This window comes from Salmo trutta, chromosome 19, assembly GCF_901001165.1.
Source record: "Salmo trutta chromosome 19, fSalTru1.1, whole genome shotgun sequence".
Classification (NCBI taxonomy): domain Eukaryota; kingdom Metazoa; phylum Chordata; class Actinopteri; order Salmoniformes; family Salmonidae; genus Salmo; species Salmo trutta.
In genome coordinates, this window is record NC_042975.1 from 4,214,987 (window position 1) to 4,241,160 (window position 26,174).

Genomic DNA, 26,174 nt, shown 5'->3' on the forward strand with positions numbered 1-26,174 from the left:
AGGTTAAGAGTGTTGGACCAGTAACACAGTTTAATATGGACAGCTGGTAACCTAGAGGTTAAGAGTGTTGGGCCAGTAACACAGTTTAATATGGACAGCTGGTAACCTAGAGGTTAAGAGTGTTGGGCCAGTAACACAGTTTAATATGGACAGCTGGTAACCTAGAGGGTAAGAGTGTTGGGCCAGTAACACAGTTTAATATGGGCAGCTGGTAACCTAGAGGTTAAGAGTGTTGGGTCAGTAACACAGTTTAATATGGACAGCTGGTAACCTAGAGGTTAAGAGTGTTGGGCCAGTAACACAGTTTAATATGGACAGCTGGTAACCTAGAGGTTAAGAGTGTTGGGCCAGTAACACAGTTTAATATGGACAGCTGGTAACCTAGAGGTTAATAAGAGTGTTGGACCAGTAACACAGTTTAATATGGACAGCTGGTAACCTAGAGGTTAAGAGTGTTGGGCCAGTAACACAGTTTAATATGGGCAGCTGGTAACCTAGAGGTTAAGAGTGTTGGGTCAGTAACACAGTTTAATATGGACAGCTGGTAACCTAGAGGTTAATAAGAGTGTTGGGTCAGTAACACAGTTTAATATGGACAGCTGGTAACCTAGAGGTTAAGAGTGTTGGGCCAGTAACACAGTTTAATATGGACAGCTGGTAACCTAGAGGTTAAGAGTGTTGGGCCAGTAACACAGTTTAATATGGACAGCTGGTAACCTAGAGGTTAAGAGTGTTGGGCCAGTAACACAGTTTAATATGGACAGCTGGTAACCTAGAGGTTAAGAGTGTTGGGCCAGTAACACAGTTTAATATGGACAGCTGGTAACCTAGAGGTTAAGAGTGTTGGGCCAGTAACACAGTTTAATATGGGCAGCTGGTAACCTAGAGGTTAATAAGAGTGTTGGGCCAGTAACACAGTTTAATATGGACAGCTGGTAACCTAGAGGTTAAGAGTGTTGGACCAATAACACAGTTTAATATGGACAGCTGGTAACCTAGAGGTTAATAAGAGTGTTGGGCCAGTAACACAGTTTAATATGGACAGCTGGTAACCTAGAGGTTAAGAGTGTTGGGCCAGTAACACAGTTTAATATGGACAGCTGGTAACCTAGAGGTTAAGAGTGTTGGGCCAGTAACACAGTTTAATATGGACAGCTGGTAACCTAGAGGTTAATAAGAGTGTTGGGCCAGTAACACAGTTTAATATGGACAGCTGGTAACCTAGAGGTTAAGAGTGTTGGGCCAGTAACACAGTTTAATATGGACAGCTGGTAACCTAGAGGTTAAGAGTGTTGGGTCAGTAACACAGTTTAATATGGACAGCTGGTAACCTAGAGGTTAAGAGTGTTGGGTCAGTAACACAGTTTAATATGGACAGCTGGTAACCTAGAGGTTAAGAGTGTTGGACCAGTAACACAGTTTAATATGGGCAGGTGGTAACCTAGAGGTTAAGAGTGTTGGGCCAGTAACACAGTTTAATATGGACAGCTGGTAACCTAGAGGTTAAGAGTGTTGGGTCAGTAACACAGTTTAATATGGACAGCTGGTAACCTAGAGGTTAAGAGTGTTGGACCAGTAACACAGTTTAATATGGACAGCTGGTAACCTAGAGGTTAAGAGTGTTGGGCCAGTAACACAGTTTAATATGGACAGCTGGTAACCTAGAGGTTAAGAGTGTTGGGCCAGTAACACAGTTTAATATGGACAGCTGGTAACCTAGAGGTTAAGAGTGTTGGGCCAGTAACACTGTTTAATATGGACAGCTGGTAACCTAGAGGGTAAGAGTGTTGGGCCAGTAACACAGTTTAATATGGACAGCTGGTAACCTAGAGGTTAAGAGTGTTGGGCCAGTAACACAGTTTAATATGGACAGCTGGTAACCTAGAGGTTAAGAGTGTTGGGCCAGTAACACAGTTTAATATGGACAGCTGGTAACCTAGAGGTTAAGAGTGTTGGGCCAGTAACACAGTTTAATATGGACAGCTGGTAACCTAGAGGGTAAGAGTGTTGGGCCAGTAACACAGTTTAATATGGACAGCTGGTAACCTAGAGGTTAAGAGTGTTGGGTCAGTAACACAGTTTAATATGGACAGCTGGTAACCTAGAGGTTAAGAGTGTTGGGTCAGTAACACAGTTTAATATGGACAGCTGGTAACCTAGAGGTTAAGAGTGTTGGACCAGTAACACAGTTTAATATGGACAGCTGGTAACCTAGAGGGTAAGAGTGTTGGGCCAGTAACACAGTTTAATATGGACAGCTGGTAACCTAGAGGTTAATAAGAGTGTTGGACCAGTAACACAGTTTAATATGGACAGCTGTTGGACCAGTTGATATTTTAGGGATGTTTTTCTAGTATGGCAACAGCGTGTTAGGGTGACGTTATCATCATGGCTGAGGTATCCTCTCAGGTGATATGGCTGTAGTAGTGCTCTTATTCTTGGATTCTCAACTGAATCAATCACACAATCAGAACCCTAGAGGTGAGACTGATACTCCCCTATATGACATCATCAAAGAGCGACGAGTAATTCCCCTGGCTCTCAACAGAGTACACCTCAACACACACCTCAGTGTAGGATCCAGAGCTGGTCAGTCACAGGTGTGTGTTCTGAACTGTACTGTAGGGTGTTGTTGATAGAACATTAGCTACATGTAAACCCAGTCTCAGCTGAGTGACAGCAGCACAGCCAACAGGATGCAGAGAAAAGTCCCAGCGGGGCAGGACGCCACATTACTATTGGCTCTCTTGACCCCACTGGGCGGGCCAACTGATGTCCTGTGGACACACTTGTTCTTCCTGCGAGGGGGGACGGAAGGGTTGTATTTATTCCCTTCAGGGGTGTAGTCCTCCTCCTCCTCCCTCAGTACCTGCACCTCGTTCTGACCACCCTTGCCACCCTTTCCCTTGCGGCCCCGGGTACAGTTCCTGTGACTCCCCTTGGGCGGCCTGGGAAGGGGTAAGGGTAGGGGCGAAGGGGACGGCTCCCAGTTGTTCTGGTCCCTGTGTGGGAGGTGTGGGTGCTGGTGGTGGTTATGGCGGTGCTTGTGGTTCCTGTGATGGAGTCGATGGTGCTCGTCTTTCGTCTGGGACTCCACCCGCTCGGCCTCCCCGCCTACGACCCCTCTTCCCCGGGCTTCTCCCGCTGAACAGCTGGGTAGGTCCTCTTTCCTCAGGCCCTTCAGGTCGCGGCCCTGGAGCTCAGGAGGGGAAACGCACTCCAGCACCGACGTAGAGCCCCGGAAACGCCGCAGCCAGTCCCACAGTGGCAGAGCCTGGATAATGATAATAATATGTTTTAATCATTTAATAATAGACAATCAATTTCATTTAATAATGCACACCTTTCAAAACACCCAAAGGACAGATACATTAAAGTACAATAAAACAAAACGAAACAGTGCAATTAAAATCAATCAAAATTTCACATGAAACAAGCACAAAAGGGGAGATAGTTAGAATATGGTCGATCATGAAAGTATATTGACAGGCTAAAAACCAAGGTGTGTGTTAGTTGTGTTTTTGGAATCCACCTTGCAGTCACACTCCCAGGGGTTGTTGTTGAGTCTGAGGTACTCCAGGGCAGACAGCAGAGCCAGGCTGGCTCCAGACAGCTCAGTCAGAGAGTTGTTGAACAGGTAGAGGGTAGTGAGGCGACTCAGGTCGTGGAAGGCCAGACGGTGGACCCACTGCATTAGATCAGATTAGAAAACATTGATGCTAAATGCCATATTAATATCCTCAACTATTCTATATTATTTTCTGTACTTGATTAAATTAATTTAGCGACTATGTACATACAGACAAAATCCCCATTCCAATAGGAAGAGCAACAGACCAGCAATAGACAAAATATAAAAATCCCTGGTGATGAAGTGCAATGTAGTTCAACATCTTATCCAAGTGAAAGAGTTCTTGGCTCCGGTGGTCCTGACTTTAGTGTGTCTGGTGGGCTGGCTGGTGGTCATGACTTTAGGGTGTCTGGTGGGCTGGCTGATGACCCTGACTTTAGGGTGTCTGGTGGGCTGGCTGATGGTCCTGACTTTAGGGTGTCTGGTGGGCTGGCTGATGGTCTTGACTTTAGGGTGTCTGGTGGGCTGGCTGATGGTCCTGACTTTAGGGTGTCTGGTGGGCTGGCTGGTGGTCCTGACTTTAGGGTGTCTGGTGGGCTGGCTGGTGGTCATGACTTTAGGGTGTCTGGTGGGCTGGCTGGTGGTCATGACTTTAGGGTGTCTGGTGGGCTGGCTGATGGTCATGACTTTAGGGTGTCTGGTGGGCTGGCTGGTGGTCATGACTTTAGTGTGTCTGGTGGGCTTGCTGGTGGTCCTGACTTTAGGGTGTCTGGTGGGCTGGCTGGTGGTCCTGACTTTAGGGTGTCTGGTGGGCTGGCTGATGGTCCTGACTTTAGTGTGTCTGGTGGGCTGGCTAGCCTAGCGGTAATTCTGCAGACTCCAGTACACAGCTTCAGTGTTTTTAAAAAGAAAGACTTCGGGATGTCTGTACCTGTAGCCGGTTCTGGTGTAGTAAGAGGCGGTCCAGGACTCCCAGCCCCCTAAAGGTGTTCTGGTGGAGGGACCAGAGCTTGTTGCCATGGAGGAAGAGGTGGGTGAGGTTAAGCAGGTCCACAAACAGATCATCTTCCAGGAACTCCAACTGGTTGTCCTGAGGAGGGATGATAGAAGTGGGTAGAGAAATAGAGATGTAGTATCTTAATTAGATCACTCTGTTGTCAGGAAAATCAAAAAGTACCGTAGTAGTAACATAAATTCCCTGAAACCCACAGCCGATCTAAACTAATTTAGCATTTGAATGATATATATATATATATATATATATATATATATATATATAATCAAATCCTCCTGCTGCAGGGTAAATTTGCTCCTGTGGAGAAACTAGTCAAATTAAGATCTGTTTACAGTGCCTTTGGAAAGTATTCAGACCCCTTGACTCTTTCCACATTTTGTTACGTTACAGCCTTATTCTAAAATGAATTAAGAAAAAAGAAATCCTCAGCAATCTACACACAATATCCCATAATGACATCACAGTACCCCATAATGACATCACAATATCCCATAATGACATCACAATACCCCATAATGACATCACAATATCCCATAATGACAAAGTGAAAAAAAAGCTTTTAGAATAAAGAAAAAACAAACAGAAAAAACACCAGAAATATCTAATTTGCCTTTTGCTATGAGACTCGAAATTGAGCTCAGGGGCATCCTTTTCCAATTGATCATCCTTAAGATGTTTCTACAACTTGATTGGAGTCCACCTGTGGTAAATTTAATTGATTGGACATGATTTGGAAAGGCACACACCTGTCTATGTAACGTCCCACAGTTGACAGTGCATGTCAGAGCAAAAACCAAGACATGAGGTCGAAGGAATTGTCCGTAGAGCTCAGAGACAGGATTGTGTTGAGACACAAATCTGGGGAAGGGTACCAAAACGTTTCTGCATTATTAAGCGTCCCCAAGTACACAGTGGCCTCCATCATTCTTAAATGGAAGAAGTTGGGAACAACAAAGACTCTTCCTAGAGATGGCTGCCTGGCCAAACTGAGCAATTGGGGTAGAAGAGGCCTGGTCAGGGAGGAGACCAAGAACCTAATGGTCACTCATACAGAGCTATAGAGTTCCTCTGTGGAGATGGGAGAACCTTCCAGAAGGACAACCATCTGTGCAGCACTCCACCAATCAGGCCTTTATGGTAAAATGGCCAGATTGTCACGTCCTGACCAGTAAAAGGGTATTTTGTAATTGTAGTTTGGTCAGGACGTGGCAGGGGGTGTTTGTTTAGAGTGTCTCGGGGTTTGTTGGTCTATGTGCTTATGTAAGAGGGGTGTTTGTTTAGAGTGTCTCGGGGTTTGTTGGTCTATGTGCTTATGTAAGAGGGGTGTTTGTTTAGAGTGTTCCGGGGTTTTTGGTCTATGTTCTATGTTAGTGTATTTCTATGTTCAGTCTAGTCTTTCTATTTCTATGTTTAGGGTTTGTTGATTGACCTTCAATTGGAGGCAGCTGTTCCTCGTTGCCTCTGATTGAAGGTCCTATGTATAGGGGTGTTTGTGCTATGGGGGTTTGTGGGTAGTTGTCTCCTGTTTTGTGTCTGTGCACCTGACAGGACTGTTTAGTGTCGTTCGTTGTTTTGTATACGTGATTTGTTTGTTTTGCCCTTCTTTTGATTTAATAAAGAAGATGAGTATACACGTTCCCGCTGCACCTTGGTCCAATCCTTACGACGCCCATTACACAGATGGAAGCCACTCCTCAGTAATGACAGCCCTCTTTGGCATTTGCCAAACGGCACCTAAAGACTCTCAGAGCATGAGCAACAAGATTATCTGGTCTGATGAAACCAAGATTGAACTCTTTGGCCTGAATGCCAAGCGTCACGTCTGGAGGAAACCTGGCACCATCCCAATGGTGAAGGATGTTTTTCAGCAGCAGGGACTGGGAGACTAGTCAGAATTGAGGCAAAGATGAACGGAGCAAAGTACAGAGAGATCCTTGATGAATACCTGCTCCAGAGCGCTCAGGACCTCAGACTGGGGCGAAGGTTTTCCTTCCAACAGGACAACGACCCTAAGCACTGTCGTGGCTTTGGCAATCATTAAATTGAAGACTGTAATTTTATCAAATCAATTCTCTGTAATTATTATTATGTGATTAAACTAATCATGTAAATGTAATTAACTAGGAAGTCGGGGCACCAAGCAAAATCTTCAGATTACAAAGTTATAATATTCCTAATATAACTTTTCAGATATTTTAATATCTGATCAATTAGTCTTCTAATTAATGAATTATTCTTTACCTCACGTTAGTCTCATTCCAAACATCGTAAGTTGTCGGTTATCTGCACGAACCCAGTCTTCACTATGATTCATCTATACATCAATTGTCTTAATCATTTATTTACTAACTAAGTAAAAAATCACAGAAACGCATAAAAAATAAACAGTAGATATGGTTACAAGGAAATGATAGGGGATGTTCCCTAGTGGGCTAAACCGATATGGCGGCTTGGTGGACAAAGGGAAGGGGGTGTGGACTGAGAAGGGTGCGAAAGACAAAAGTCACTACACAGTTGATAATTATTATAATTGAAATGCTAATCCTTCGCACATGAACGCTCACTCATTCGGGAATAATTGCAATCAATATATATATTAACTATCAGTGTGTTGCCGTGACCTCTGTTGAAATCGTCCGTCTTTCTGCTGGAAAGTTCAAAGTCTCTCTCGCGCTCTCCCATGAAGTCTTTTGTGGTTAGAATGGATACTTCAGAGTCCCATTCAGAAATGTTATTATAGAATAGGTGTTTCGGCGGTTGTCGGGGTCTTCGCATTCAATGGTACATAATTCCTAGCTGCAGACTAGTAATTAGTATCGAAGAGTTGTTCTTATTCTGTCGGAATCGATAGTCTCAGAGTTTCAACAACCATTACAACCTTAGCTTTATACTGAGATTCTTGTGGTCTCTACTCAAACCTTAGCACCCACAGCTGACCGAGGAAGGAAACAAAGAGATCTAAAGAGGATTTCTCTTGGGACATGGGTTTATTTCGGAACAGTAAAAAAAACAGTAAAAAAGTCTCTCCCATGAGGCCAGATCGATGTCTGTGCTCATGGGGGCGGGCCAATGACTTAGTGAAACTTTAAACAGAAATACAATTCTCTCACATTAATAACGGTTCAACATCACCTTACATAATTTCACAAATAGTTTCATTTTTACTCATTCATTTTATACAATAATTAGATGCAAACCTCATAACGGAGGCTCCTGTAGAAACAGAGTTATGGTAATGTGGCTGTATTGTCTTTCCTGAGGTCACAATCATAAAACAAAACGGACCAGTTCGTAGCTGGTTTCTCCACCGACCGTTTACTCCAAAACATGGATATTGTTCAGTTCTCAAGTTCTGTGAGGTAGAAGAAGTTCCTTTGTTCTCTCTATGTGTCTCTTTCTGCTTGGCCATGAGGGAGAGAGTCTCCTCCAGGAATGTACGACCTAAGATAACAGAACCTGGGTGTAAGAGGGAGAGAGGGAGAACAAACTCGCTGTACCCAAAGAGGGCCACATCATGACAGCACACAGCCAAAACAACAGAGGAGTGGCTTCAGGACAAGTCTCTGAATGTCCTTGAGTGGCCCAGCCAGACCCCGGACTTGAACATCTCTGAAGAGACCTGAAAATAGCTGTGCTGCAATGCTCCCCATCCAACCTGACAGAGCTTGAGAGGATCTGCAGAGAAGAATGGGAGAAACTCCCCAAATACAGGTGTGCTAAGCTTGTAGCGTCAAACCCATGAAGACAGGAGGCTGTAATTGCTGCCAAAGGCGCTTCAACAAAGTACTGAGTAAAGGGTCTGAATACTTATGTAAATGTGATATTTCAGTTTTTTATTTTTATTAGCAAAAAAAATTTAAAAGCCTGTTTTTACTTTGTCATTATGAGGTATTGTGTTCAGATTGATGAGGGGGAAAAAACAATTTAATCAATTTTAGAACAAGAACCTGACAAAATGTGGAAAAAGTAAACGGGTCTGAATACTTCTACTTGTATAGAAAGTAGGATGTGGTGTCAGGAAGTTTGTGTTCACTGGATTATAGTTGTCTTCTCACTGTAGCCATGATGTGTGTAGCTAGCCATCTAATATCGCTACGATTTCTATTCCCCTACCTGCAGATAGAGGTACTGCAAGCTGCTGAGCCCCTGGAAGATCCCCGGCGGCAAGCTGAGCAGCCCACAGTGGTAGAGGTGCAGGGCGTGCAGCCGGCCTAGGCCCTGGAAGGTGTCTGAAGCCAGGGCCCTCAGGTGACGGTTGTCTCCCAAATCCAGCTCCTCCAGGCGGGCAAAGCCATGAAAGGTGGAGGCCTGGATGTAAGAGATGTTGTTGGAGTAGAGCCACAGCATGATCGTGGTGGGGCTGAAGTGGCCTCGCAGTAGACGCTGGATCTTGTTGTTCTGGAAGAATGGACAGAAACAAAGGCTGCTTATTAAGGGTCTGGATGTGGCTCTTCGGAAACCGGACGGCAACATTGACGGACGGCAACATTGGAAATTATAATTAGACAAAACTATTCCAAAAAGAAGAAGAAGTCCAAGACACTCAGCATTTAAAAAAAAAAGAATACAAAGGCTTTTTAATTTCCTAGACTACATTGAGTAATCAACTGGTTCTTACCTGCAGGAAGACCCTCTCACTCTGGGCTGGAATCTCCTCTGGGACAGACAGAAAGTTATGTGCCTGACAGGATACGGTGCTGGGAGAGGTGTAGCAGATACAGTCTCTGGGACACGGGGAGGAGAGGTCCAGGCCGCACAGGACGAGGAGCAGCTCTACACCTCCAGAACCTGACAGACGAAAGAGGAAGTTAGTTGGGACACAGCACTAGCAACACAACTTCAGAGAGGAGAGACATTTTTTGGGGGGCAAACTTTTATTGGCACTACTACTGTCAAGTAAGCTGGTACCAAAATGAAAGAGAGAGAGGGCAGAGAGGAGGGGAACATGGCAGAGATGAGGGGAACATGGCAGAGATGAGGGGAACATGGCAGAGATGAGGGGAACATGGCAGAGATGAGGGGAACATGGCAGAGAGGAGGGGAACATGGCAGAGAGGAGGGGAACATGGCAGAGATGAGGGGAACATGGCAGAGATGAGGGGAACATGGCAGAGATGAGGGGAACATGGCAGAGATGAGGGGAACATGGCAGAGAGGAGGGGAACATGGCAGAGATGAGGGGAACATGGCAGAGATGAGGGGAACATGGCAGAGAGGAGGGGAACATGGCAGAGATGAGGGGAACATGGCAGAGATGAGGGGAACATGGCAGAGATGAGGGGAACATGGCAGAGATGAGGGGAACATGGCAGAGAGGAGGGGAACATGGCAGAGAGGAGGGGAACATGGCAGAGATGAGGGGAACATGGCAGAGATGAGGGGAACATGGCAGAGATGAGGGGAACATGGCAGAGAGGAGGGGAACATGGCAGAGAGGAGGGGAACATGGCAGAGGTTAGGAATAGAGGAATGGAACAACAGAGAGAGAGAAAGAGAGAGAGAGAGAGAGAGAGAGAGGTAGCATAGAGAAAGAGAGAGCATAGAGAGAGAGAGAGAGAGAGAGAGAGAGACAGAACTAATTGTATTGTGTGTATATTTATGAGGGGAAAAAAACATTTTAATCAATTTTTGAATAAGGCTGTAACATAACAAAATGTGGAAAAAATCAAAGGGCCTGAATACTTCCCGAATGCACTGTATGTGTAACATTACACAGTAAAAATGACGGAGTAAATGAAGTCTATTTGAAGAAAATGTTAACATTTGGTCCCTGTCCAAAAAGAGTAAAACGTACTCTGGAAACAAATTCATTTTTTTTGCTCAATTTAGTGTTGAAATTTTACTCTGCATCATTGCGTTTCACTCTGTACATTTTTAAATAACCATGTCACTTTTTATTTCTTTTTTACTCTCTGCAGTGTTGTTCAGTATTGTAGAGTTAATTGTAGAGAGTAATGTTTACTCCTACAAGTGTCATTACAAATTCACTCTGACTCATAGTACTAAATAAATTGAGTCTGATCAGGGTAAACAGAGACATTATATTACTACCATAAATCAGTCAACACAAAAATATTACAATAAGAGGATATGCCAAAAACAGCTCAAACAGTACTTGCATTTGTGCACAATCTTTGAAATAAAATAAAGCAATAGGGACAGTGCGAATTGAAAGCCGCCCCCCCGTGTCGGAGAATTGATCAATTGTTCTGATACTGTGTACAACGTAATGAAATCACACTAAGCAGCACGGGAACCAGAAACAAACTGGAATCATCACCACCACCACCATATGACATCTGTATGTCGATATGCTTTGTGATAGAAAAGATGTTCAACCACCAACAACACGGGTCCCTTTCCGGTCCGTACAACTTCGTACGGACACGTTGAAAGACTCGTTGTGTTTAAAGCAAAGGTAACCGGCAGTACGTTGTCATCTTTTACAAGAATACACTGGAATTTCGTGAAATTTTGGCATCACGCAATGTACTTTAATAAGACAACCTTTTTCCAGGAAACAAATTCTTAAACAATCTGTGGGTGTTCTGCAATCAAGTGCTTCAAAATAGACTGTAATACCATCTGATAACACTGGAGAAAATACAATGTGATCAAATGCCAGTATTGATCATTTGGAGACACCAAGCCACCAACGATAAGTGGGTAGACTGCATAGTGATAAAATAATAATAATAATAATAATAATAATTTGTTTCCTGGAAAAAGGTTATAAACCAAACCATCATTGTACAATGTATTCTGAAAATCAGGCCAATTCTCCATAGCTGCTGTATGCACTATGAAGCAAAGCACTTATAAAAAAAAATGTAAGTGAAAAAGCTTTGAAAACACAACTAAAACATTGGCTAAGAAACACCAAAGTGCCAAGACTGAATGGCATTGAAGTCCAAATCATTGGAACCCAGACTTCACTGCTGGGCTCTATTTGCTTCTTTTGATATAACCATAGTTGAAGCTCTGAATTCTCATTTCTTTTGAGGTGAAATGCTTGTTTTGCAAGTGCTGTTGTAGCAGTTTCACCTCATACTGCCCTCCACGATGTCATGCACGATATCAATTGAAACATTCTCACTTGTATGAAAGTACTGTAATTGTCACGCTGGTATAAATGATTCAGGAGACAGGCGCAGGAATGCGTAACATGGTTTTTTATTACGCCCCAAATTACGGCGTGCTGTGTAAAGGCACGGGGACGAAGACCAAACAAACACGTAACAAAAACACAAGGTTGAAACCCAATACAAAAGAGCGAGGAGCACCTCGAATAAATAACACACGTGCACAATGATTAACACCCGGGACGAGACCCGTAATCATCTGCATAGTACATGCGACACGAGAGCCAAAACAACGCAGCACAGGTACTCACACGCACCAACGGACGTTGTAACAATAATCGACCCCATTCCACTTTGGAGAGGCATTTCGTAAAGTAAATGGCACCCAATGTATGTATGCCACGCTTCGCACCAAGGGGATTAGCAGTTTCAAAGTCGTCGTACAAGAGTTGAATTCATATTGTATGTTTCTCTTCTGAGAATAGAGCATGAGTCTCTTCTGAGAATAGAGCATGAGTCTCTTCTGAGAATAGAGCATGAGTCTCTTCTGAGAATAGAGCATGTTTCTCTTCTGAGAATAGAGCATGAGTCTCTTCTGAGAATAGAGCATGAGTCTCTTCTGAGAATAGAGCATGAGTCTCTTCTGAGAATAGAGCATGAGTCTCTTCTGAGAATAGAGCATGAGTCTCTTCTGAGAATACTTTCTTTGGGACCATTCACAGGCTGCCACAATTAATTTATGTGTGCATATTTTTTTGTAAATAGACTCTAAACGTCAACAAAATGGGTACGTACATGAATGTATCTGTAACAATAGCCTGGTCATATGTTCCAGTGATTCCATTGCATCGCGTGTCAAATCTTGTGTCAAGAACATATCCAACTGGATCTACAGTTTCCCTCTTCTCTGAGAAATATTTAAACCTTTTGTTTTCAGAATTCAATACACTGAAATTATTTTCTATTTGCCCAAAAACACTGGATCCATTTATATCATTGTTGCCAGTTTTCTGTAAAGACAGACACTTCTTCACTGACTGTTTAGCTTGACTGTGGATATCATCAACTATCTCTTCCACAGAACTAACTAAAGCCTTTTCTGTTGTTTCACCAGCTCCCACTGCTTTGAGTTGAGCTATTGTTGCAGCACAATTATCCACAACACTCTTATTATAGAGCTGAATCACAATTACCCACAATACTCGTATTATACAGAACTGAATCACAATGTGAGCTTAGCGCTGGCACATCACCAAAACTGTTAGCAGCAGTAGAGGGGCTTCCACCATCATTATCAGAAATTGCTTCGGTAGGCTCTTCATGTGCCTTGTTAAGATGCTTTCTACATACTGATACATGTGAAGAACCAAACTGACTTTTAAAAAATGCAGCAATTTCCACTGGACAAAGAACACGGATTAATTTCAGCTGTTTGCCTGGCGGCATTTGCAAATAAAACAAAACATTTCAGTGTCTCAAACAGATCTGTTTAATGCAACATTCTGTCCCTCAGCTCTGCTACCGCGGGATTCGCCTTAGTTGTATAAACGTCAATGTCGTAGATTGTCGTTTGTAGAAAAGTGTTCAAGTTTGCCAGACTCTGACTGTATGAGGTACCAAAGACAAAACTCATCAAAACAGCCCAGTGAGCCAGATGGCTTGCAAGGTACCGCATGTTTGTCAGTCAAGATAAAGTGTGTGTGAATGCTCGTTCTCTGGGTCCCCACGACATGCTGATAGGGCTGTTGACGTCGCGTGATGCCACCCAGATGCTGGTCCCTGCCACCCAGATGCTGGTCCCTGCCACCCAGATGCTGGTCCCTGCCATCCAGATGCTGTTGGATGCTGGTCCCTGCCATCCAGATGCTGCTGGTCCCTGCCACCCAGATGCTGGTCCCTGCCACCCAGATGCTGGTCCCTGCCACCCAGATGCTGGTCCCTGCCATCCAGATGCTGGTCCCTGCCACCCAGATGCTGGTCCCTGCCATCCAGATGCTGGTCCCTGCCACCCAGATGCTGGTCCCTGCCACCCAGATGCTGGTCCCTGCCATCCAGATGCTGTTGGATGCTGGTCCCTGCCATCCAGATGCTGCTGGTCCCTGCCTATAAGACAATAATGTACAGTCACAACATCTACTATAAGTCTCCCAACATCTACTATAAGTCTCACGGGCCAGACAGTAGTGACGCTGATATGTATTACAGTGATACACAGCCTCAGCTGTAGTAGTTTAACTAGTAAGATGTATTATAGAATGTCCTGAATCATCTCACAAAAATAACAACAGACACATACCCCAGGACAACAGACACATCCCTTGGTACAACAGACACAGACCGCCAGGACAACTGACACAGACCCCAGGACAACAGACACATACCCGGGGACAACAGACACAGACCCTAATACAACAGACACAGACCCTAATACAACATACACAGACCCTAATACAACAGACACAGACCCTAATACAACAGACACAGACCCTAATACAACAGACACAGACCCTAATACAACAGACACAGACCCCAGGACAACAGACACAGACCTTTGTGCAACAGACACAGACCCCAGGACAACAGACACAGACCCTAATACAACAGACACAGACCCTAATACAAACAGACACAGACCCTAATACAACAGACACAGACCCTAATACAATAGACACAGACCCCAGGACAACAGACACAGACCCTAATACAACAGACACAGACCCTAATACAACAGACACAGACCCTAATACAGACCCTAATACAACAGACACAGACCCTAATACAACAGACACAGACCCTAATACAACAGACACAGACCCCAGGACAACAGACACAGACCTTTGTGCAACAGACACAGACCCCAGGACAACAGACACAGACCCTAATACAACAGACACAGACCCTAATACAAACAGACACAGACCCTAATACAACAGACACAGACCCTAATACAATAGACACAGACCCCAGGACAACAGACACAGACCCTAATACAACAGACACAGACCCTAATACAACAGACACAGACCCTAATACAGACCCTAATACAACAGACACAGACCCTAATACAACAGACACAGACCATAATACAACAGACACAGACCCTAATACAACAGACACATACCCTAATACAACAGACACAGACCCTAATACAACAGACACAGACCCTAATACAACAGACACATACCCTAATACAACAGACACAGACCCCAGGACAACAGACACAGACCCCAGGACAACAGGCACAGACCCCAGGACAACAGGCACAGACCCTAATACAACAGACACAGACCCCAGGACAACAGACACAGAACCCAGGACAACAGACACAGACCCCAGGACAACAGACACATACCCTAATACAACAGACACATACCCTAATACAACAGACACAGACCCTAATACAACAGACACAGACCCTAATACAACAGACACAGACCCTAATACAACAGACACAGCCCCCAGGACAACAGGCACAGCCCCCAGGACAACAGGCACAGACCCCAGGACAACAGGCACAGACCCCAGGACAACAGACACAGACCCCAGGACAACAGGCACAGCCCCCAGGACAACAGGCACAGCCCCCAGGACAACAGGCACAGACCCCAGGACAACAGGCACAGCCCCTAATACAACAGACACAGCCCCCAGGACAACAGGCACAGCCCCCAGGACAACAGACACATACCCTAATACAACAGACACATACCCTAATACAACAGACACAGACCCTAATACAACAGACACAGACCCTAATACAACAGACACAGACCCTAATACAACAGACACAGCCCCCAGGACAACAGGCACAGACCCCAGGACAACAGGCACAGCCCCTAATACAACAGACACAGCCCCCAGGACAACAGGCACAGCCCCCAGGACAACAGGCACAGACCCCAGGACAACAGACACAGACCCCAGGACAACAGGCACAGACCCCAGGACAACAGACACAGACCCTAATACAGACCCTAATACAACAGACACAGACCCTAATACAACAGACACAGACCCTAATACAACAGACACAGACCCTAATACAACAGACACATACCCTAATACAACAGACACAGACCCTAATACAACAGACACAGACCCTAATACAACAGACACATACCCTAATACAACAGACACAGACCCCAGGACAACAGACACAGACCCCAGGACAACAGGCACAGACCCTAATACAACAGACACAGACCCCAGGACAACAGGCACAGACCCTAATACAACAGACACAGACCCCAGGACAACAGACACAGACCCCAGGACAACAGACACAGACCCCAGGACAACAGGCACAGCCCCCAGGACAACAGGCACAGACCCCAGGACAACAGACACAGACCCCAGGACAACAGACACAGACCCCAGGACAACAGGCACAGACCCCAGGACAACAGGCACAGCCCCCAGGACAACAGACACATACCCTAATACAACAGACACATACCCTAATACAACAGACACAGACCCTAATACAACAGACACAGACCCTAATACAACAGACACAGCCCCTAATACAACAGACACAGCCCCCAGGACAACAGACACAGACCCCAGGACAACAGGCACAGACCCCAGGACAACAGACACAGACCCCAGGACAACAGGCACAGCCCCCAGGACAACAGGCACAGCCCCCAGGACAACAGGCACAGACCCCAGGACAACAGGCACAGACCCCAGGACAACAGGCACAGACCCCAGGACAACAGGCACAGACCCCAGGACAACAGGCACAGACCCCAGGACAACAGGCACAGACCCCAGGACAACAGGCACAGACCCCAGGACAACAGACACAGACCCCAGGACAACAGGCACAGACCCCAGGACAACAGACACAGACCCCAGGACAACAGACACAGACCCCAGGACAACAGGCACAGACCCTAATACAACAGACACAGACCCTAATACAACAGACACAGACCCTAATACAACAGACACAGACCCCAGGACAACAGACACAGACCCCAGGACAACAGACACAGACCCCAGGACAACAGACACAGACCCCAGGACAACAGACACAGACCCCAGGACAACAGGCACAGACCCCAGGACAACAGACACAGACCCCAGGACATCAGGCACAGCCCCCAGGACAACAGGCACAGACCCCAGGACAACAGGCACAGCCCCCAGGACAACAGACACAGACCCCAGGACAACAGGCACAGCCCCAGGACAACAGACACAGACCCCAGGACAACAGACACAGACCCCAGGACAACAGACACAGACCCTAATACAACAGGCACAGACCCCTGGACAACAGACACAGACCCCAGGACAACAGACACAGCCCCTAATACAACAGACACAGACCCCAGGACAACAGACACAGACCCCAGGACAACAGGCACAGACCCCAGGACAACAGACACAGACCCTAATACAACAGACACAGACCCTAGTACACAAGGGTTCTTTCTCAAAATATTTTGTATTGATTCCTATCAAAATCCAATTTGATTATAAGACCCAAATGTCCTTCTCCTAATTCATTGTTCTCCAGTAGCCAAGGATAGACAAAAATTGAGAAAGAGCTCAGTAGTAGCCAGTCATTCTCCTGCAGAGCATTGGTTTCAGTCCCTGCTCTAACACCTGGCTCTATCACTAAAGCTGTACATTATCGTGCAAGATGATTTACGAAGAGAAGAAGAGAAGAGAAGGACTGGGGAAAAAAGCATACATACTAAGTAACTCTCTGGGAGTAGGCCAACCCAACATCACAAAGATGCAACCTCAGGAAGATAAATACCATTTTTAAATTATAAGACAATCATAACAACATAATGAAAGGCTTACTTACGCTGCACTTAATCAAAATCAAATGTTTATTTGTCACATGCTCCGAATACAAAAGGTACCTTACCGTGAAATGCTTACTCAAAAGACCTTAACCAACAATGCAGTTTTAATCAAATATAATTAAGAAAATGTTTACTAAATAAACTAAAGTAAAAAAAAGTAAGAATAAAAGGAACACAATAAAATAACAATAATGAGGCTATATACAGGGTATTACGGTACAGAGTCAATGTGGAGGCTATATACAGGGTATTACGGTACAGAGTCAATGTGGAGGCTATATACAGGGTATTACGGTACAGAGTCAATGTGGAGGCTATATACAGGGTATTACGGTACCGAGTCAATGTGGAGGCTATATACAGGGTATTACGGTACAGAGTCAATGTGGAGGCTATATACAGGGTATTACGGTACCGAGTCAATGTGGAGGCTATATACAGGGTATTACGGTACAGAGTCAATGTGGAGGCTATATACAGGGTGTTACGGTACAGAGTCAATGTGGAGGCTATATACAGGGTGTTACGGTACAGAGTCAATGTGGAGGCTATATACAGGGTGTTACGGTACAGAGTCAATGTGGAGGCTATATACAGGGTGTTACGGTACAGAGTCAATGTGGAGGCTATATACAGGGTGTTACGGTACCGAGTCAATGTGGAGGCTATATACAGGGTGTTACGGTACAGAGTCAATGTGGAGGCTATATACAGGGTGTTACGGTACCGAGTCAATGTGGAGGCTATATACAGGGTGTTACGGTACCGAGTCAATGTGGAGGCTATATACAGGGTGTTACGGTACAGAGTCAATGTGGAGGCTATATACAGGGTGTTACGGTACAGAGTCAATGTGGAGGCTATATACAGGTGTTACGGTACAGAGTCAATGTGGAGGCTATATACAGGGTATTACGGTACAGAGTTAATGTGGAGGCTATATACAGGGAGTTACGGTACAGAGTCAATGTGGAGGTTATATACAGGGTGTTACGGTACAGAGTCAGTGTGGAGGCTATATACAGGGTGTTACGGTACAGAGTCAATGTGGAGGCTATATACAGGGTGTTACGGTACAGAGTCAATGTGGAGGCTATATACAGGGTATTACGGTACAGAGTCAATGTGGAGGCTATATACAGGGTGTTACGATACAGAGTCAATGTGGAGGCTATATACAGGGGGTACCGGTAGAGTCAATGTGGAGGCTATATACAGGGTGTTACGGTACAGAGTCAATGTGGAGGCTATATACAGGGTATTACGGTACAGAGTCAATGTGGAGGCTATATACAGGGTGTTACGGTACAGAGTCAATGTGGAGGCTATATACAGGGGGTACCGGTAGAGTCAATGTGGAGGCTATATACAGGGTGTTACGGTACAGAGTCAATGTGGAGGCTATATACAGGGTATTACGGTACAGAGTCAATGTGGAGGCTATATACAGGGTGTTACGGTACAGAGTCAATGTGGAGGCTATATACAGGGTGTTACGGTACCGAGTCAATGTGGAGGCTATATACAGGGTATTACGGTACAGAGTCAATGTGGAGGCTATATACAGGGTGTTACGGTACAGAGTCAATGTGGAGGCTATATACAGGGTGTTACGGTACCGAGTCAATGTGGAAGCTATATACAGGGGGTACCGGTACAGAGTCAATGTGGAGGCTATATACAGGGTGTTACGGTATAGAGTCAATGTGGAGGCTATATACAGGGTGTTACGGTACCGAGTCAATGTGGAGGCTATATACAGGGGGTACCAGTACAGAGTCAATGTGGAAGCTATATACAGGGGGTACCGGTACAGAGTCAATGTGGAGGCTATATACAGGGTGTTACGGTACCGAGTCAATGTGGAGGCTATATACAGGGGGTACCGGTACAGAGTCAATGTGGAGGCTATATACAGGGGGTACCGGTACAGAGTCAATGTGGAGGCTATATACAGGGGGTACCTGTACTGAGTCAGTGTGGAGGCTATATACAGGGGGCACCGGTACAGAGTCAATGTGGAGGCTATATACAGGGGGTACCGGGACAGAGTCAATGTGGAGGCTATATACAGGGGGTACCGGTACAGAGTCAATGTGGAGGCTATATACAGGGGGTACCGGTACAGAGTCAATGTGGAGGCTATATACAGGGGGTACCGGTACCGAGTCAATGTGGAGGCTATATACAGGGGGTACCGGTACCGAGTCAGTGTGGAGGGGTACAGGTTAGTAATGAGGCTATATACAGGGGGTACCGGTACCGAGTCAATGTGGAGGCTATATACAGGGGGTACCGGTACCGAGTCAGTGTGGAGGGGTACAGGTTAGTAATGAGGCTATATACAGGGGGTACCGGTACCAAGTCAATGTGTAGGGGTACAGGTTAGTAATGAGGCTATATACAGGGGGTACCGGTACCGAGTCAATGTGGAGGCTATATACAGGGGGTACCGGTACAGAGTCAATGTGGAGGCTATATACAGGGGGTACCGGTACCGAGTCAATGTGGAGGGGTACAGGTTAGTAATGAGGCTATATACAGGGGGTACCGGTACCAAGTCAATGTGTAGGGGTACAGGTTAGTAATGAGGCTATATACAGGGGGTACCGGTACCGAGTCAATGTGGAGGCTATATACAGGGGGTACCGGTACAGAGTCAATGTGGAGGCTATATACAGGGGGTACCGGTACCGAGTCAATGTGGAGGGGTACAGGTTAGTAATGAGGCTATATACAGGGGGTACCGGTACCAAGTCAATGTGTAGGGGTACAGGTTAGTAATGAGGCTATATACAGGGGTACCGGTACCGAGTCAGTGTGTAGGGGTACAGGTTAGTAATGAGGCTATATACAGGGGGTACCGGTACCGAGTCAATGTGTAGGGGTACAGGTTAGTAATGAGGCTATATACAGGGGGTACCGGTACAGAGTCAGTGTGGAGGGGTACAGGTTAGTAATGAGGCTATATACAGGGGGTACCGGTACCAAGTCAATGTGTAGGGGTACAGGTTAGTAATGAGGCTATATACAGGGGGTACCGGTACAGAGTCAGTGTGGAGGGGTACAGGTTAGTAATGAGGCTATATACAGGGGGTACCGGTACCGAGTCAATGTGTAGGGGTACAGGTTAGTAATGAGGCTATATACAGGGGGTACCGGTACAGAGTCAGTGTGGAGGGGTACAGGTTAGTAATGAGGCTATATACAGGGGGTACCGGTACCAAGTCAATGTGTAGGGGTACAGGTTAGTAATGAGGCTATATACAGGGGGTACCGGTACCGAGTCAGTGTGTAGGGGTACAGGTTAGTTATGAGGCTATATACAGGGGGTACCGGTACCGAGTCAATGTGTAGGGGTACAGGTTAGTAATGAGGCTATATACAGGGGGTACCGGTACAGAGTCAGTGTGGAGGGGTACAGGTTAGTAATGAGGCTATATACAGGGGGTACCGGTACCGAGTCAATGTGCGGGGGGTACAGGTTAGTAATGAGACTATATACAGGGGGTACCGGTACCGAGTCAGTGTGGAGGGGTACAGGTTAGTAATGAGACTATATACAGGGGGTACTGGTACTGAGTCAATGTGTAGGGGTACAGGTTAGTAATGAGGCTATATACAGGGGGTACCGGTACCGAGTCAATGTGCGGGGGTACAGGTTAGTAATGAGACTATATACAGGGGGTACTGGTACTGAGTCAATGTGGAGGGGTACAGGTTAGTAATGAGGCTATATACAGGGGGTACCGGTACCGAGTCAGTGTGGAGGGGTACAGGTTAGTAATGAGGCTATATACAGGGGGTACCGGTACCGAGTCAATGTGCGGGGGTACAGGTTAGTTGAGATAATTTGTACATGTAGGTAGGGGTGAAGTGACTATGCATAGATAATAAACAGAGAGTAGCAGTGGTGTAAAAACCAAGGGGGGGGGAAGCTGGGCAAAAAGTCTGGGTGGTAATTTGATTAATTGTTCAGCAGTCTTATGGCTTGGGGGTAGAAGCTGTTAAAGAGCCTCTTGGACCTAGACTTGGCGCTCCGGTATCGCTTGCCATGCAGTAGCAGATAGAACAGACTATGACTTGGGTGACTGAAGTCTTTGACAATTTTTAGGGGGCTTTTCATCTGCTCTTCTCTTTCTGTTAGGACTTTGTGTCATGGTAACAGAGTCAGAGTCTGATGAACATCCAGAGAGTTAACAGAATCTGCTAATAACATGAATAAATTAATGTTCCGTTCTCAACAATGCTACAGGGATAATATAACCAAACTGCATATGTGTCTTTACATTTGATGGTTTGTCATACACTAAAACCCCATTTGGCATACTTTAAATGTCAGGCCCAAATAAATCTGTTTTTAGAAATCAATAACCTCCAATTCTATATGGGATGTTGAGATAACACATACAATGAATGGGTCCTGATGTAATCTGGGCCATACCACATAATGTGTGACTCCATCCCTCCAAACCTTGAACCCCTGGCAAACTCCCCACCTCCAAAAAGCGTGTTTGGCATTTACATTTCTCAGTGGTGCCCCCAGCGGGCTTTGGGGGTAGACCTAACCCCCCCACCACCACCCTTTACTGTACCATCCCTGCAAACACCAGACCATCTGGATCCGGGTGTCAGAACTGGGCCAGCAGGATTAGATCCGGCCTGCCGGACATTCAGGACGGATGTGGGCCATATAATTTGTTCCAGCTGGGATTATATGAACAAATACGTCGATCACATCTCTGTAATGGAGACAAACAACTCCTCACCATCAGAACTCTTTTCATTGGGTAAACACATCTTTTGTTATTTCACACTGAGGTCTGATCTCTGAAGAACATACTAGAACTCTTCATCTATTTCTGTCTAAGATTCATCATAGACTTTTAAGTCCATGGTGAGGCAGGATACATTTCGTGACAACTTGAAAGACGTTAAACAAAGTTTCATTCAAATCAAATCAAATGTAAAAAAAAAATTGTATTGGTCACATACACATTTTAGCAGATGTTATTGCGGGTGTAGAGAAATGCTTGTGTTCCTAGCTCCAACAGTGCAGTAATATCTAACAATTCACAAAATAAACACAAATCTAAAAGTAAAATAATGGCATTCAGAAATATATACACGACCGTTCGAACCAAATGTCCTTCTTTTTGAAAGAAAAGCACATTTTTTGCCCATTAAAATAACATCAAATTGATCATAAATACAGTGTAGACATTGTTAATGTTGTAAACGACTATTGTAGCTGGAAACGGCTGATTTTTAATGGAATATCTACATCGGCGTACAGAGGCCCATTATCAGCAACCATCACTCCTGTGTTCCAATGGCAAGTTGTGTTAGCTAATCCATGTTTGGCATTTTAATCGGCTAATTGATCATTAGAAAACCCTTTTGCATTTATGTTAGCACAGCTGAAAACTGTTGTACTGATTAAAGAAGAAATAACACTGGCCTTCCTTAGACTAGTTGAGTATCTGGAGTATCAGCATTTGAGGGTTTGATTACAGGCTCAAAATGGCCAGAAACAAAGAGCTTTTCTCTGAAACTCGTCAGTCTATTCTTGTTCTGAGAAATGAAGGCTATTCCATTTCAGAAATTGCCAAGAAACTGAAGATCTCGTACAACGCGATGTACTACTCCCTTCACAGAACAGCGCAAACTGGCTCTAACCAGAATAGAAAGAGGCGTGGGAGGCCCCGGTGCACAACTGAGCAAGAGGACAAGTACATTAGAGTGTCTAGTTTGAGAAACAGACGCCTCACAAGTCCTCAACTGGCAGCTTCATTAAATAGTATCCGCAAAACACCAGGACTATTTTATTTTCATGCCGCTGTGTGTGTGTGTGTGTGTGTGTGTGTGTGTGTGTGTGTATGTTTGTTTGTGTGTGTGTGTGTGTGTGTGTGTGTGTGTGTGTGTGTGTGTGTGTGTGTGTGTGTGTGTGTGTGTGTGTGTGTGTGTGTGTCTGTGTATGTGTGTGTGTGTGTATGTTTGTCACACACACACAGACTCAAAGGCGCCCACACACAAGCAAAAACACACAAATAAAGACTGCACAGCACATTAGAAAACATACCTCAATCTCATTCATCACGGAAAATGTTGTACTTTAAACACAGGCATGCAAACAATGCAATCCTGCAGGTTATCCTCTAAAGGTTAAAGAAAAGCAATGCTGTTTCCTCCAGCTGAACACCCCCCCAGTACTACATGGTGTAACACCCCCCCAGTACTACATCGTGTAACACCCCCCCAGTACTACATGGTATAACACCCCCCCCAGTACTACAACACCCCCCCAGTACTACATGGTGTAACACCCCCCCCAGTACTACATGGTGTAACACCCCCCCAGTACTACATAGTGTAACACCCCCCCAGTACTACATGGTGTAACACCCCCCCAGTACTACATGGTGTAACACCCCCCCAGTACTACATGGTATAACACCCCCCCAGTACTACATGGTGTAACACCCCCCCAGTACTACATGGTGTAACACCCACCCAGTACTACATGGTGTAACACCCCCCCAGTACTACATGGTGTAACACCCCCCCCAGTACTACATGGTGTAACACCCCACTAGTACTACATGGTGTAACACCCCCCCAGTACTACATGGTGTAACACCCCCCCAGTACTACATGGTGTAACACCCCCCCAGTACTACATGGTGTAACACCACCCCCAGTACTACATGGTATAACACCCCCCCAGTACTACATGGTATAACACCCCCCCAGTACTACATGGTGTAACACCCCCCCAGCACTACATGGTGTAACACCCCCCAGTACTACATGGTGTAACACCCCCCCAGTACTACATGGTGTAACACCCCCCCAGTACTACATGGTGTAACACCCCCCCAGTACTACATGGTGAAACACCCCCCCAGTACTACATGGTGTAACACCCCCCCAGTACTACATGGTGTAACACCCCCCCCAGTACTACATGGTGTAACACCCCCCCCAGTACTACATGGTGTAACACCCCCCCAGTACTACATGGTGTAACACCCCTACCCCCCCAGTACTACATGGTGTAACACCCCCCCAGTACTACATGGTGTAACACCCCCCCAGTACTTCATGGTGTAACACCCCCCCCAGTACTACCTGTGTAACACCCCCCAGTACTACATGGTGTAACACCCCCCCAGTACTACATGGTGTAACACCCCCCAGTACTACATGGTGTAACACCCCCCAGTACTACATGGTGTAACACCCCACCAGTACTACATGGTGTAACACCCCCCCCCAGTACTACATGGTGTAACACCCCCCCAAGTACTACATCGTGTAACACCCCCCCAGTACTACATGGTTATAACACCCCCCCCCAGTACTACATCGTGTAACACCCCCCAGTACTACATGGTGTAAACCCCCCCCCCAGTACTAACAACACCCCCCCAGGACTACATGGTGTAACACCCCCCCCAGTACTACATGGTGTAACACCCCCCCAGTTCTACATGGTGTAACACCCCCCCCAGTACTACAACACCCCCCCAGTACTACATGGTGTAACACCCCCCCCAGTACTACAACACCCCCCCAGTACTACATGGTGTAACACCCCCCAGTACTACATGGTATAACACCTCCCCAGTACTACATGGTGTAACACACCCCCCAGTACTACATGGTGTAACACCCCCCCAGTACTACATGGTGTAACACCCCCCCAGTACTACATGGTGTAACACCCCCCCCAGTACTACATGGTGTAACACCCCCCCAGTACTACATGGTGTAACACCCCCCCAGTACTACATGGTGTAACACCCCCCCAGTACTACATGGTGTAACACCCCCCAGTACTACATGGTGTAACACCCCCCCATACTACATGGTGTACACCCCCCCAGTACTACATGGTGTAAACCACCCCCCCCAGTACTACATGGTGTACACCCCCCCAGTACTACATGGTGTAACACCCCCCAGTACTACATGGTGTAACACCCCCCAGTAACTACATGGGGTAACACCCCCCCCCAGTACTAACATGGTGTAACACCCCCCCAGTACTACATGGTGTAACACCCCCCCCCAGTACTACATGGTATAACACCCCCCAGTAATACATCGTTGTAACCACCCCCCCAGTACTACATGGTGTAACACCCCCCCCCCAGTACGACAAACACCCCCCCCAGGACTACATGGTGGAACACCCCCCCCAGTACTACATGGTGTAACACCCCCCCAGTTCTACATGGTGTACCCCCCCCCAGTACTACAACACCCCCCCAGTACTACATGGTGTAACACCCCCCCAGTACTACATGGTATAACACCTCCCCAGTACTACATGGTGTAACACCCCCCCAGTACTACATGGTGTAACACCCCCCAGTACTACATGGTGTAACACCCCCCCCAGTACTACATGGTGTAACACCCCCCAGTACTACATGGTGTAACACCCCCCCAGTACTACATGGTGTAACACCCCCCCAGTACTACATGGTGTAACACCCCCCAGTACTACATGGTGTAACACCCCCCCAGTACTACATGGTGTAACACCCCCCCCCAGTACTACATGGTGTAACACCCCCCAGTACTACATGGTGTAACACCCCCCCCAGTACTACATGGTGTAACAACCCCCCCCAGTACTACATGGTGTAACACCCCCCAGTACTACATGGTGT

The 26,174-nt window shown here is 46.1% G+C and overlaps 1 protein-coding gene across 1 annotated transcript in view; it reads right to left on the reverse strand.

The window, feature by feature from the left end:
- Window positions 1–2,225: 2,225 nt before the first annotated feature.
- The window catches only part of LOC115153853 (reticulon-4 receptor-like 1), a 128,740-nt gene continuing 104,791 nt past the window's right edge, over window positions 2,226–26,174 (reverse strand). The window contains exons 2-6 of the mRNA XM_029699469.1: window positions 9,205–9,374; window positions 8,700–8,984; window positions 4,503–4,661; window positions 3,533–3,688; window positions 2,226–3,274 (exon numbers count right to left, since the gene is read on the reverse strand). Coding sequence (XP_029555329.1) covers window positions 2,666–3,274; window positions 3,533–3,688; window positions 4,503–4,661; window positions 8,700–8,984; window positions 9,205–9,374 — 1,379 coding nt within the window. The 3' untranslated portion in view covers window positions 2,226–2,665. The remainder of the gene's footprint in view (window positions 3,275–3,532; window positions 3,689–4,502; window positions 4,662–8,699; window positions 8,985–9,204; window positions 9,375–26,174) is intronic.